We start from the raw sequence: 14,513 nt of genomic DNA on the forward strand, positions 1-14,513 counted from the left end.
AATTTTGCTCAATAGCTAAATATATTTTTCTTAACGTGTTCTTGATATTTCCCTTATTCCCTGGAAATGTTACTAACAGGAACCGACGACAAAAAAAAATTCAGGCCATGTTTCATTGTGATTAAGTAATTGAATTGTGATTTTAAGAATAAACTTTATTTGAGACCATTACTATATATATATATGTGTGTGTCAATATATTTTGAAAAAAAAATTTAGAATACAAAATCTAAAATGTATTCTGAAAATGATTTGTATGAGAAATGAATCTAAATTTAAAAATTATTATGAAAAAAAAAAATAAAAGATTTTTTTTATCCACACACAGTTTTTATTTAAGGCCATTTTCTTCATTCATATAAATATTTTAGTTAAAAAATCGATGTAAATTGATATGATGCAAGAAGAATTTCCCTTTAAATGAATATAACTAAGTCCAGGTTTTAATCAGAAGAATTATATCTAATCTTTCTATTCATCGATTAATTAGTTTTTAACTTTTGATTAAAAAAAACTAAGCCTTAGACACGATGTTATTCCTCCTGTCAACAAATAATTTTGACACACTCAAAACCAAGAGAAATTTGAAAAAGTATTTTAATAACATAATATTTTAAACACACCTTCTATTATAAATTAAAATTTATTAGAAATTATAAAAATTTTGAGTTTCACTTTTCATGTAACAAGTTCTTTCATAAATTTTAATTAGTAATAGAGAATGTATAAAAAAAAGTATATTAAAGAGTGAAGTGTTATCTTTTATAAAAAAAAAATTGTATTATGGACCCATTTTGAATGAAAATAAAAAATTTAGAATTTCTAATAATGAAGTCCAAAATTTCGCCTATATAGAATTAAATAATCTTCACTTAACTTATAGCGATGGATGATTGGTTAATCTTGTACACTGTTTTAGTTAGCACACAACGTTAGAATACTAGAATCAACATATCTGTAAGTCTTGCACTCATAATTATGCAGTTTCTTTTTTAGCTACCATTCAGTAAAGTGAGAAATGGAAGGTGTTTCTACTTCCACGCAACATGTCTTATTTCAATTTCAAATTACCTTTGTCAAAAACAAAACAAAAACATGTTTGGCAAGAAAACCAACCACTCCATCTCGTGTTTTTTTTTACCTTTTTTATTTAAAGCAAAAACAATAAAGATGATGATATTATTTCATAGAAATGGTTCGCTTATCCAAAGATTATTTTGGAGAAAAAGTATTACAGAATAAAAAATGAAGTTTATCTAAAAACACTACCTAAACCTTTGTACTATCAGATGCAGGAAAAAAAAATCTGAAAGACATGGATGGAAATAGAAGACAAATATTTAACTCTAATCTTTGTGAGTCTGGTTGTCATTATCAGGTGGCCCCCACAAGTTTGGAAATTCTTGTAAGCACAGCTTTGCTTAACCAAGTTGTTCTCTGTTCACTCACCCTTTCATGTTATGTGATGATTCAATCTCACAGAGAATCTTTGGATTCTTTGAGTGAGCAAGACACCCCTCCAAGAAATGCGGTCATTTCCTCTGGGAACCTCACTATCTCCAACTCCTCTAAACACCTCAAAAATATCATCTTTCAATATTAATTTTAAGAAACCAACAACTTTTCCATCTTGGGGTTCAACTCCTCCTCATGAATTCTCTCTCTCCCAATCAGGTGCCTAATTTGTTGTTCTTTTTCAAAACTCTGTTTCACTGCTGGATTATGCATGCTTTATTTTTCTTTCTTTTTTAAGGAATTCAGTGGATGGGTTGTTGAATTTGATGTATTAGCACGTCTGTGACAAACCCTAAATTTTATTATATCAAGTGGATTAATGGGCCTTTTAATTTTATCCAATTTTTGGAAGCTGATGATGTCTGAGAATTTTGAAAGCGGGGAGACAACTTGTCTTAGGAAGATGACTAGGGAAATTTGTGAAGAAAATGAAGACAGGTGATCGGAGTAGGATTAAGCTATATGATTTTGAGTAAGCTGGGGAGATATGATAGTAAAAAAAGTTTTTAAAATAATACTTAATGTCATTTTAAGAACAAGAAAGAGGTAATGCCATTGTCCAAAGTTATTTGGAATCACACATCATTTAGTTCGCATAATCCGAAATTATACCTTGATCATCAATGAGGAGCATCGTATATAAGCAAGGTTAAACTCTTATTTCCATTTTCAGTACTATGGATTTTGATTTCACCTTATACAGAACTATACTTGTTTTGGTTTAGTTTATTTATGTAAGCCAACAGTGAGTAAGGGATAGTAGTCAAAGAGTAGTGAAATATTTCCTATTCATTGGATCTAGTTTGTCTAAAGGGTGTATTCACTCTTGATTTGTATGTGTCTCACAAATTTAGTGCTCTTTGAATCAAGGGTACATATACATTGTACTGTTAGAGGATTTAGATCCTTCATACTTGTTATATTCTGTGATGTTAAAGTTGGACAGGAATTAGGAAGTAAGGGTGTGATGTTTGGATGTAGGATTATGTAGAGCAAGTCAAGTAGCTGATTTGTTCCCAACTGTGTCTCCTGAAATTATTGTGCGTGAGGCCAGGTTGGAGGACTGTTGGGAAGTGGCAGAGACTCACTGCAGCTCCTTCTTCCCTGAATATTCTTTCCCATTAGATTTTGTGCTGAGGATGGACAGATTGGTGGCCATGTTGGCAGGATTTACTTTACCAAACGGTTGCAAGAGAACCTGTTTGGTTGCTGTTATTGGCAACTCATTTGGTGAAACTATCGTATTTGGAAGTGATGATTTAAAGGTTGGTGGTTTTGATGGGAAATTCAGCCTCAACAAGGGATATGTGGTTGGTATATTAACAGTAGATACCGTTGCTGACTTTCTACCTAGGAAGGGGCCATTGCGGCAGAAAAGGTGAGTCCAAGCTTGCTTCTCAAACTTAGGTTTGTGTATTTTTTTATTTGCATCATGTATGTGGCCGATATAATCTTGTCAACCTTTGACTTGTGAGTATCTTTCATAGTTCATGCTTCACCATCTTGTTGCTTTTAATGAATACTCTGGTAGGAATCCAAGTGGGAGTTTGAATCATATATTAAGTAGAAATGAGAAAGATGAGCAAAGAATACCCACAAACTCATTATATTAATGTTTTGGATTGGAGATGGTGTCATAGTCCCAATCCCTCATATGGGATTGGTTCATGTCTCATTGTTGTTTCCTCATAAACTAGTAATTGTATTAATTGATTACATGCTCTTTTTCCTCACATCCAGAGTTTCTTTATTGGTTAAAATGTAACCTTCCAACTGAATGTGCCCAAAATCTTCTTCTTTTATGAAATCTTGTAACAAGGAGTACAAACACAACACACTTTCTACTGCATTCTATCATTTGGTTAAAACTTATTGAAAATTACAAAATCATTAGAGGTTCATTAAATTAGATGAGAATATCTATAAAATTTTACGATTTTCAATAAATTTCAATGAAAAAGTGTTAAAAACATATTGGATAATGTGTTACTAGCATTTTTCTCTGGTACTATTTGAAAACTTGTATCCACCTTTACCCTTCAAATTGGTTAGCTTCTGATTTTTCTAATTGTGTACATGGTCCTGCGGATCATGATATTCTTGGTTGACACATCACTTTATCCCTGAATTTCTGCTGATGATTGTAATTATTTTTTTTAAATAATGCTAGGACTGGAATTGCATACATATCAAATGTGGCAGTCCGGGAAAAATTTAGGCGGAAGGGAATAGCTAAACACTTGGTAGCGAAGGCAGAATCAAAAGCCAGAAGTTGGGGCTGTCGTGCTATTGCATTACACTGTGATTTCAGAAATCCTGCTGCCACAAAGTTATACCAAGGCCAAGGTTTCAGGTCTATCAAGGTTCCAGCAGGAGCTAACTGGCCTCAGCCAAAGACCTCACCAGATATGAAGTTCAACTTCATGATGAAGCTTCTCAACAACTAAGCTGCTTCTAAAACAAATAGATACTGCGGTGTAGGCAGTATTTATGTTCTGAAAGATAATGTTTTTAAGAAGAAAAAAAAGGCACACGGATAAAACAGTCTGTTGTTGAACTGTATTCATGAAAATAACCAAAGAATTAGAGGAAAAATCACTTGAGAAGCTTTTAGATTGCTCCAGTAGCAAGAATTTGTATAGTACTTGGCATTCTTTTGTATCTAAATGCATTCACACAAACAACAACGGGCAGAATTGGAGTTAAAATTGTCCAACCCGACACTACTGGCATATAATTAACACCTTCCCCTAAATTTTACATAAAGAACACGTCTTCAAGGTTTTTAGGGTTTTTGTTTATGGATTAAACTTAAATAGTCGGAGGGACTGTCCATTCATTTTTTTTTTCATGTTTTCTCATTTTTCACTTTTTTTTCTTGTCAAGAGAAGTTGATAGCCAATAGATGATTCCTTCAGCAAAATGGAAAGGCCCGCATCCTGTCTGGTTAATGGTCCAAAAGTATGTCAGAAAAATGTCAATAATATTAAATGCAAAGCACATTACACCATAGATCTTGATGTCATTAAAATTTCTTTTTTATGGAGATCTCTATATTACTAATTCACAAGACAACACACCATTCTCGTGACAATAATTTAATTCACCCTCTGTTGCCGCTGATGCATGTATAGAGAACCTCTTTGTACAATGCAGAAATAGAAGCGAAAGCGTTTCCATCAGCCAACTCATTTTTTGTACGAAGCATTGCATTATGATGCTCCAACAAACTTTTTCAAGGCTGATGTGTCTAAACCTCCAAAGTCCTTTACAGCTGCAAGCACAGCATGTCCGAGCTTCACAGCATCGTCATTACTAGGCGCCTACAGTGACAATTATGTTAATTCTGATTTACTTGCATTGCTTAAAAGTTTCATATAAACTCCCGAATACCAATACGAGCTGTGAGGACATTTACCTCAATGTTAAGGGGAAGTACAGGATCATGGAGTGATAATCGAAGAAGGAACCATCCACCAAAGCCAGAAACTCGGATCTGGTTGAGGATTAGATCAGAGAAGCAATGAATTTATATTGGAAACAGAAAGTCAGCAAACCAATCAATGCAGAGTTGAATGCAATTTCCAATTTTGGAACATGTTAGTCCTAACTGTCTCCATAATTTGTCCCTGAATGCTTAACCAAACAGGCTTACAAATTTAGCAATAAGCAGGGAAAACATACCCCTTCATGGTTCACGGGAGCCTTGTGCAGACTTGGATCAGAGCCAATTGACTTCTCCAATTGTTTCAGCACATCTTCTCCATATTCCCGAAAAGATCTAAAAGCTCAGACATGTCAGTGAACCAATGACAATACTGGATGGATGCACACAAACAGAGAACCTTTATACACTTGCTTACCCCTCTTTAAGATCTGGATGGAATTGGTTTATCTTTAATCTCAGTTCTATAGCAAAAGCTGGTTCCTGAAGCCCTTCTATTAAATCAGTCAAAACCTTGCTTCCACCACCCTTTCCAGAAGCTCTTGCAGAAGCAAGTTTATTTAAGATCTTAACCTGCACAATAAATGTCATATGAAGGCCTTTGCAATAATTTTGAATATTAAAACTAATCTTGGACCCTGCTTAGCTTAGTAGAGCAGTATGTTATCAGAGCCTCTTTAACCCAATCTGATATACTCCTTGATTCTACAACACAGTGCTATTGACATTCTAACACAACGTAGTGTCAAGTCAAGGGAAGTTTGGTTCAAGAGGTGTACATATGCTTTGTCTATGGTCCTCTACTAACATCTTGATCTTATAGTTGAACGGTTCTACTCCTGAGTAGGTATAATATCATAATAATTGATTAATGAAGAGCAAGTAATTGGGTGATTATTTTGTTTCCTCAATGTGACTACAATAATATACCATTAGGTATGCACCATCATCAAGCCAGTGATTCTCCTTGAGAGCCCCATGTCCACTGGTTTCAATTGCCAAATGTGACTCCTCTCCTATAGAATTCTGTCAGCAATATTAGCACCAGAAGTCAAATATTTGATATTTATGAAAATATGAAATTGTAAAATTAAAAAAATATATTAAAAGAAGCAACATGAAAAATGCACAATGGAATCTAAGTATCTTAAGGCAAATTATTTCTTAAACTGCTTCCGTTTTACATTTTACACAGGTATTACTACTAGGACCCATTTTGAATAAATTTAGCTAAATGTGCAAGCTTCAAATTTAAAATACAGGCACACAGATCACCAGGCATAACTAATCTGATGCATAATTTAATGAATTATAGGCAAGCAAGCTCTCGTCATACCAAACGAATAGCTTCATCAATCACATTTTTGTAGCCTCTCTTGAACCGATGGTGTCTGCCACCTAAGAAAAATAAGCACCAGCAAGTTATTAACACTAATCTGGTTCCAAGTAGTTTGCTATTGGAATTCAATAAAAAAAAGTGTTGTATTTCATGATGAACTCTTAAAAGATGGTGAGAAGGGTAAACTAAAAGCTCATGGCACTCTAGATTCCTACCAAGTTTCTTCTCGATAAAGGTAGTAAGCCCATCAGAAGTCACACTGTCTGTGACAATAGTTGTTCCAGGATGCTACAGAAAATGAGAGAAGGAAAAGAATGATGAGTAGAAATAATTGATACAAAAAAATGTGAGGTTAAAAATCCAGTCTGGAATAAGCCAAAGCTAAAAGCCTTACTTCCTCAAGAACAATAGCTGCCATTAAGGCAATCAAACGATTCCGATTAAATTCACGACCAGTGAAATCCACAGCAGCAGATCTACAGATGAAAGTGGTTGATGCTCAATAAATTTAAAAACAGTAGCCACATTTGTGAAATCGCTTAGTAATAAGAATCTTACCTGTCCACATCAGTATCAAAGATAATTCCAAGATCAGCCTTGTTGTCCAGGACTGCTTGGGTTATAGCTTTCATTGCTGCCTTATCCTCAGGATTTGGGATGTGATTCGGAAACATACCTGAATGAATACAAAATCGATTTGTTACTAACAGTGCATGTACCATACCCAGCTGAAATCACTCCACCAGATAAAGTTATTACCATCAGGCTCCAAAAATTGACTACCAGAAGTTCTTGCTCCCAGAGGTTTCAAAACCTTTTCCTATTCACCAAGAAGTAATATCAAATATCAAGTTTGATGCAAGAGCGAGAACCTTAACCAGATAAAAACATTCTAAAATTCTGAATGATTTCAAATTATACACAATAATCTAATCCATTAACTAATTTATGAATTACTAGTCTTTCCCAGTGTAAACAAATGAGAAATTTTAGAAAAAATACTAAAACTCTATCCAGAAAAACGATTATTTTACTAAAATAATGCATAATATAATTATATAAAATGGTCATCATCAATAATTTGCTTAGCTGATTTTATTTTTAAGATCCTATAAAAGTACCATATACTCAGTTCCAGTCTTCCAGATCTCAGTAAAAATATCAAAGTTGTAAACATTTTCACTGTAAATTATCTGTTCTACTTCTAGAGCAGTTTCAAATAGTGTGCATATGTTTGTAACTCTTGTTTTAACGAACAATCAAAAGCAAAATATAATTATATTATATTAACTACAACTGTCTTGTAATAGGGCAACAAAGCACTGATTTCAAATGGTAAATTATATAAAGAAAAGAAGACAACATATAGAAGACTTCTCATTGAGACACAATTATATGTAATTATTAAGCAAAACAGTTTGTCAGAAGAAGAAAAAGCATAATAGAAGTTTTTTAAGTGTAATTGTGGATATACCCATTGGATAGAAATAAATATTGGGGTAGTTTTGAACATCAGAGTTTGCTATACATGTGAATGTATTTTACCATAATCTTAACCATTGATTTTTTTTTATCAGCGGTTATAACTTTGCCCTTTAGTTTACCCTCTAAAGTACATTTCTCACTTTAGAAGAGTAAAATGTTCACAATATTTTATATAGATATTAATACTAGCAAATTATTAACAGAAAAATAAAATTAAAGAGATTAAATATAACTTACTGCAAAAAATCCTCCTGCTCCATTGCCAGCATCAACAACTATATGGAAACCCTCCAATGGTTTCTCTGGGTGTAAACAATGCAATAAAATTTAGCAAACAAGATAAGGAAATAAAAACCAAAAGGAAGAACTATAAATTTTACACAAATAACTTGAATGATAAAAACATGTCTCCCAATTAGAGTTGCATTATTCCTCCTCTTCATTTAGAGAACAATCCATTAATGATATCTCCAAACATATTGACTATTATATAAATAACATGCCTATGTTTCCAGAAGCTTTGCGAACCGCTTTTACCAGATCAGATGTATAAGCAATCATGTAATCAACTTTCTTAAAAGATAATAAAGCTTTTTTCTCTGAATTCTTCAAACTTTCTGGGGTAAATTGATTGTATATGTCTGCAGCTCGCTCTAAGATATCTTTGATGTCAGCTTTCCCAAGCCCACCAGCATTAGTGAAAAATTTGAATCCATTTCTGTTAAAAGGCAGATGACTTGCTGTTCACAGACGGAACATTTAATAATTAGTAGACAAACCAATGTCCAAATTCATTTATCCACGAAAAATAAATTTATGAATTATCATAGTCAAATTGAAACATAAAGAAAACAGCATTCACAATGCATGGACATTAACAAACAAGAAATGCAAAATAATAAGTGAAATACCGTACAAAATAAAATGGTTACACGAGAAAACCAAAGCTGTTGGTATTCACATAGTGTCTCAGCTTTCAAGTGCATCTATTCTACATGATTCGTTAAATTTTTAGCAAAAGGAGGTTGTGCTATGTCCCCACATGGGGAAGTCTTACATCTTCCACCTCAATTTTTGAGGTGCAGCTTATATATCTACTAGACAACTTCACTTTATTCCAATCAATTTTAAGATGAAATCTAACATGGTATTAGAGCCTATAACTCATTTTGGTAGTTGCTTATTTTGATAGACTCGCCTAGTTTGGCACATATCTACGGAAAAGAGTGTACGGAAGTCTCTGCCTCAATTCATGTAGTGCAGCATATATATTTGTTAAGACAACTTCACTTAATGGCAATTGGTTTTAAAATGAAATCTGATACCATAGTCTCTATAGATCCATCGAAAATGGCTTTTGCAAAAATGGGCAAGTTGGAGAAATCTTAAAAGTTAAAACAATGCCATTGAACTTTATAATGTACCTGTTATCATAATAGATCCATCAGCAGGACACAAAAATGCTTCGTCCTTTGTGAGTGTGCTATTGAACATGGCCGGTGTTGATGCTAATCTAGAAATTAATAGAAAGTACATTAGGCCATGAAAACAGTTGGGTAATAATAATATTAGGCTGAAATTTCTTTTTAGTTCATATAAAATAATCATGTTTTGATTTTTGTCCTTATGTAATATTTTATTTGCTTACTATCTCCTAAAATTTTAAATAATTGTTTTTAGTCCCTATAGAGAATAAAAAAGTCTTGATTTTAATCTCTATTAAATATTTTTGTCTCCAAAATCGCTTTTTGTCTCTAAAGTTCATTTCAAGGTATATAATAAATAACATTGATTTTAGGGGTTTAGAAAAAATGTAGAGGTAGACATTGTACTTCAAGCACTAGCAAGTATTACTTGGGATGGTTAATTTCTGTTAAATATATGTAATTAATCAGTGTCACATAACAGCAGGGACTGGAAATAAGATTTCAACAATTTTTAAGGATTAAAATCAAAATCATTAATTTTACAGAGACTAGAAGCCTATTTATGTTTATAATACCAAGTATCCAAGGTAAAATTTATCAAACAAAAGAATATGCTAAAACAGAACACAAGAAAATAGTATCATATCAGAAAAAATGAGCTAAGCCAATGGTTATGCATATAAGATACAACCATGAAGGAGATAAACTAGTCACTATCAATAATCTTATTTTTTGAGGTTCACATCGACTAGAGATTATGACATTTCATATTAAGAAGTGAACTTTAAACTTAACTCAACCTTATAAGTTGGTTTTATAAAGTTGAGTTAAGATTAAAGTTCACTTCTTAATATGGTATCAGAGTCATTTCGAACCTATGAGTTTGTTGGGCTTATTAGGCCACCCGCTATCCGGACTCTATCGGACCACCCATAAATATATTGTCTCATGCACGAGCTGTCACTCTCAGCGTGAGGGAGGTGTGTTGGAGATCCCACATTAACTAGAGATTAGGACACTTCATAGTATATAAGTAAGTGCAAACTTCACCTTGTAAGCCGGTTTTATAAGGTTAAGTTAAGTTTAAAGTCCATTTCTTAATAATACTTATGATATGCAAATTATAATAGCCACATAATAGTTACAGCTTATACACTCAAGTTAGTTTTTGTACAGGTGATTAGACAATAAAATAGCCAGATAGTCAGGTAAAAACCAGGCTCAACAACAATCTAGAAGTACACTAAAAAACTAAGTAATTCCTTAGCCTTTAATTTGCAATTTGATTTGTAATCCCTCAGTAAATAGCACAAGAAGCCACAAATAATTCTTGTGAATTTTTGGATGATCAATAATAAAATTGTTAACAAAATACTTACTAGTTTCCAAACAACTCATTCTTGTTTTTAGTGCTAACATCTTGTTATCTTACCCAATACCTTACCATAAGCAAAGAAATCTTTAGTGGTTATCACACCATCGATGCCAGAAGTTCATTACCAGTCCAGTCCTTACACTCAAAACCACTTTATAAACATAAGAATTATAAAATGCATGTGTTGTATCTTGTTTCAAATTTCATCCCAAATTTTAGTACAAACTCACTATAAACTCTAGCGTGTCTCCTACTAATTTTAGTAATTCTCAACAAGTAAACCCATCACTATTGCCATCCTCAAATTATAATGTACTAAGAGTTTGTCGTTCACCTTCACAGTTCCCAGCTTCAAACCAAAACTTTCTGCATAGTTTTGATCAAATTCACAGAATATCCATGCTAAAATCAAATTATATTATCTTGAAAAAAGAGTATCAGTCTAAAGATCTATTCTTGCTTACCAGGTATTTGCAGAAATTGGGGGTTTAAAACCAATAGACTTTACCATACAAATAAAAAATGCAAATATTGTTTAAGAAAAAATTAATATCACCCACCCGTAGTGGACAAATTCTAGGCCAGCACCAGCAAGACCTCGAGAAATTGCATTCTGAAATTTGACAATGGACAACCATTTAGTTTCATAACCATCAGAGTTTTAACACAATAAACAATCACTTTATATTTAAAGGTGGGTGTTAAAAAAAACAAATGTAATACAGAACAATCTAAACCTGTAATAATTGGGCAGATATTCGGGTATCATAGCCAATAGAAACTCTCAAATGCTGAGAAGGATCAGCTTTTTTTTTCTCAATTAACCATGCAGCAAAAGCAGTTCCTATTGCCTCTGCCACAGGTTCAGTGAGGTTAACTTTCTCTCCCTCGACACCATCAATAGCCACACCACGTATGTCACTGTTAAATTAAAATCATTTAAAAGTCAGTGTGCAGGATGTAAGCCCAATAAATGTTATCGCATCACTGTACAGGTTACAATCCAAACCAGGTTAGCACCACAACCTCCACCAATCATATGCAGCATTTTTAATACAATTAATAGAAAAAAGAAATACAAAATTGGGGGACCAAACCAAAACCTACTAAGGGAATCCGAAATGTATACAAAATTCAGAGACAATACATAGAAGCACTCCATCTCACCATGTAAAAATTAAAATTCTAAAAGCATAAGCGGCTAAACTATCCATACTCCTATTTCCCTCCCAAAAAATGTGTGAAAAGCTAGATTGTATATCCTTACTAGACTCCAAAAACATTATTCTATCTGTTCCTTAGCTTCCAAGGAACTCAAGAACTATAAGAAGAAGCTTTCACGTTAAGCAAAAAATCGATTTCTATCCAAAGAGCTCTCAACCTTTTTGAAGAGGGATATCAAAAGCCTGAATAACACCCAAGAGTTCAACTTCAAAAGTTTAATCTGCTTGTATAAATCCTAGCTATCTTAATAAAAAGGACGATGAGATTGTTTAGCTAGAAGCTTTCTTTAAAATAGAAGTTTACAGTCATTATTATAGTGAATGTGAAAAGATTATATAGTCATTACAAAATATTTTTTTTATGAAATGAGGAACTTTTAATTTTTGCGTGAAGTGGCAAAATAAGCTCTTCAGAATTAAATAGAATGCTATTATTAAGTTTTATTTTTTCTTCTATTTTGTCTAAATGCCTTGACATACACAACATAGATTGTGTACAGAAAATTAACAAGGTAATGGAAAGGAAAGGAGCAAAAGGATTCAACTATATTCCATGTTCATCTCGTTTCCTCTTTTTACCATTCAGAACCTTTACAGAGTACTTTGCTTCCTGTTTTGATGTTTTCATCTCTTCCAGCACTTAGTGTCTCTCTCTCTCCACATAATTAACAGAACGCACCATCCTTTGACTAAAATAAGGTATGAAAAAAAAACGAAGGCATGAAAAATTTCTATTAAGATGAGGAAAAGGAGGGGGCAGATAGTCCGCTGAAGAAGTAGATTTTGTAGCAATATAAACTTATTGGCTAGATTGCTTGTAATGAAGTGATCTTCACCTGCCATTCTGAAGCTTTAGAAAATCTGTCTTGTCTAGATACGGCAAAGCAGTAGCAGATGCAGATGAAGAAGCTGCAAAGTCCAAATGAAATGGAAGGAACAAGCATCCATTAGAAAACACGCTAGTTAAAAACCACCAAAAGGTTAAGAGTAAAGCAAATTCTGTCAAAAACACAAGTGAAATGTATGCCTATATACAGATACTAACACAATATTGTTACATGTAAGAAGCCTGTAAAAGAAGGGTAAAAGAGAACAATATTTTAAATGTGTTTAAAATGTATGAGTATTTTCGCTCCATATCAACCAGCATAATTAGAATCTAGAACAGACCATTGCAGTGAAAATTTCTCTGGATACTAAAATGATTCTTGGGTTTGTATAAAGTGCGCAATTGCATGGAAGAGGCAGTCCATGCCAACTTCCCTAGCGGAGAGGGAAGGTTTGAGTTGCGGGGATAAGGGGCAAAATTATAGTCCCTTCGACCCTGTGACTGTGAAGCGAACAACTGTGTATTCTGTTGGAAGCTGTGTGACACAAAAACATTTTGGACAATCTTCCCTGATGTTGTTGCTGCATATAAACATTCACACCCTTATCAGATTCATTCAGATTTCCAGGTTCATAAAATCTCTCTCTCGCTCTCGCTCTCTCTCGTTTCCTAACCAAAAAAATTTCATCAATTACATCTTTCTGGTCATCATGTGGAGTGAATTATTTCTCTAGCTCTAGTTCACTCTAAAATTCATGAAACTTGGATTATACGAACACCCAACATTTGTTCCGATTTCAACTATTATTGTTCTTATTATTATCAAAATTCAATGAGCAATTTGAGAACGATGGTTTGTAATTGAATTGAATGGATGAATAGAATGAAAGAAAAAGTGAAGGGTTGAAACGGAAAGAGACCTGCCATGTGATGTGATGGAAGTTGCAGAGACGGTGCTTGAAGAGCCTTGACGGAGAATGAGAGACAAATGCGAACCTGTTTGTGTTTACAATTTTTCTGTATCCTTCTTCCAGTTTAGTTTACTTCAGTTCCACCTACTCGCTTTACAACAAACAAAACTTGCACACGTGACATCACATGTGATACATTTGCACCCATCTCACTATTCCTAATTTCCTATTCCCATTTTTATTCTTATTCTTATTCCTATTCCTGTGGTTTTCAAGTTTTGTCTATAACAGGAACAGAGCCAAACATTGGGTGTTTGTCTTGCACAATCGTCAGATAAACTGCACCATAGCATCCTAATCCACTGACCCAGTATATTTGTGATGAAAAAGTAATTTATCTTATTCATATTAAGTAAATAAAGAATATAAATTTTATTCAAAAATATATTTCTTATATTTGAGATGAAAAATTATTTAATGTTTATTTTCTGAGTAATTAAAAATGTAAAAAGTGTGTTTAATGTTCTTTAACTTGTACTATAAACCCATGAGATAAAATAAATATGTATTAAATTAAACTAGTTAGATTTTATCCAAATAGTTGCTTTGGAGCATGAATGTGAAGCACTAAGTTTCAAAATAAAACTGGTTTAGAGAGCTGGTTTGTTCTTTCTCTATATTTGGTTTCTTCCTCATTGTTTCTATATTTGTGTCGATATACTAATTCTTTTATTTGTCAAATATAATTCTGCCTCATATTTTATTTATGTTATTTAATTATTAAACTTATTTTAAAACATACACTTTGTTTCTTTCTCACGTGAATTCTTGGAAGCGCAGATTGTCACGAAATACACAAATTCCAATAAATAAAATATTATTTAAAAGCAGAAAACGAAACAAATTTCTTTTGATAACTTTTTTTTCTAAACTTGAAAGGATTTGCGGAAGAAACTAATTATAT

The 14,513-nt window shown here is 33.0% G+C and overlaps 2 protein-coding genes across 5 annotated transcripts; one reads left to right on the plus strand and one right to left on the minus strand.

The window, feature by feature from the left end:
* The first annotated feature begins 1,367 nt into the window (after positions 1-1,367).
* Positions 1,368-4,223, plus strand: LOC137829916 (GCN5-related N-acetyltransferase 4, chloroplastic-like). 3 transcript variants are annotated; one of them, XM_068636939.1, is made up of 3 exons: positions 1,368-1,674; positions 2,497-2,893; positions 3,686-4,223. In XM_068636939.1, the coding sequence occupies exons 1-3, from the start codon at positions 1,527-1,529 to the stop codon at positions 3,960-3,962; spliced, it is 822 nt and encodes a 273-aa protein (XP_068493040.1). In that variant the 5' UTR covers positions 1,368-1,526; the 3' UTR covers positions 3,963-4,223. The 3 variants fall into 3 exon arrangements, with proteins under 3 accessions (XP_068493040.1, XP_068493042.1, XP_068493041.1); XM_068636941.1 differs by having other exon boundaries at positions 1,487-1,953; XM_068636940.1 differs by lacking the exon at positions 1,368-1,674 and adding an exon at positions 1,705-1,953 and having other exon boundaries at positions 2,570-2,893.
* A 256-nt stretch (positions 4,224-4,479) lies between these two features.
* On the minus strand, positions 4,480-13,897 carry LOC137829914 (uncharacterized). 2 transcript variants are annotated; one of them, XM_068636937.1, is made up of 18 exons: positions 13,559-13,897; positions 12,980-13,219; positions 12,646-12,718; positions 11,324-11,507; positions 11,147-11,199; positions 9,209-9,297; positions 8,288-8,524; positions 8,022-8,086; positions 7,059-7,119; positions 6,858-6,975; positions 6,694-6,775; positions 6,515-6,587; positions 6,297-6,358; positions 5,891-5,986; positions 5,379-5,533; positions 5,200-5,296; positions 4,934-5,011; positions 4,480-4,838 (listed from the first exon to the last, which is right to left on the minus strand). In XM_068636937.1, exons 1-18 carry the CDS (start codon positions 13,563-13,565, stop codon positions 4,728-4,730), a joined length of 1,881 nt encoding a protein of 626 aa, XP_068493038.1. In that variant the 5' UTR covers positions 13,566-13,897; the 3' UTR covers positions 4,480-4,727. The 2 variants fall into 2 exon arrangements, with proteins under 2 accessions (XP_068493038.1, XP_068493039.1); XM_068636938.1 differs by lacking the exon at positions 12,980-13,219.
* Positions 13,898-14,513: the final 616 nt, after the last annotated feature.

This window comes from Phaseolus vulgaris, chromosome 7, assembly GCF_000499845.2.
Source record: "Phaseolus vulgaris cultivar G19833 chromosome 7, P. vulgaris v2.0, whole genome shotgun sequence".
Taxonomy (NCBI): domain Eukaryota; kingdom Viridiplantae; phylum Streptophyta; class Magnoliopsida; order Fabales; family Fabaceae; genus Phaseolus; species Phaseolus vulgaris.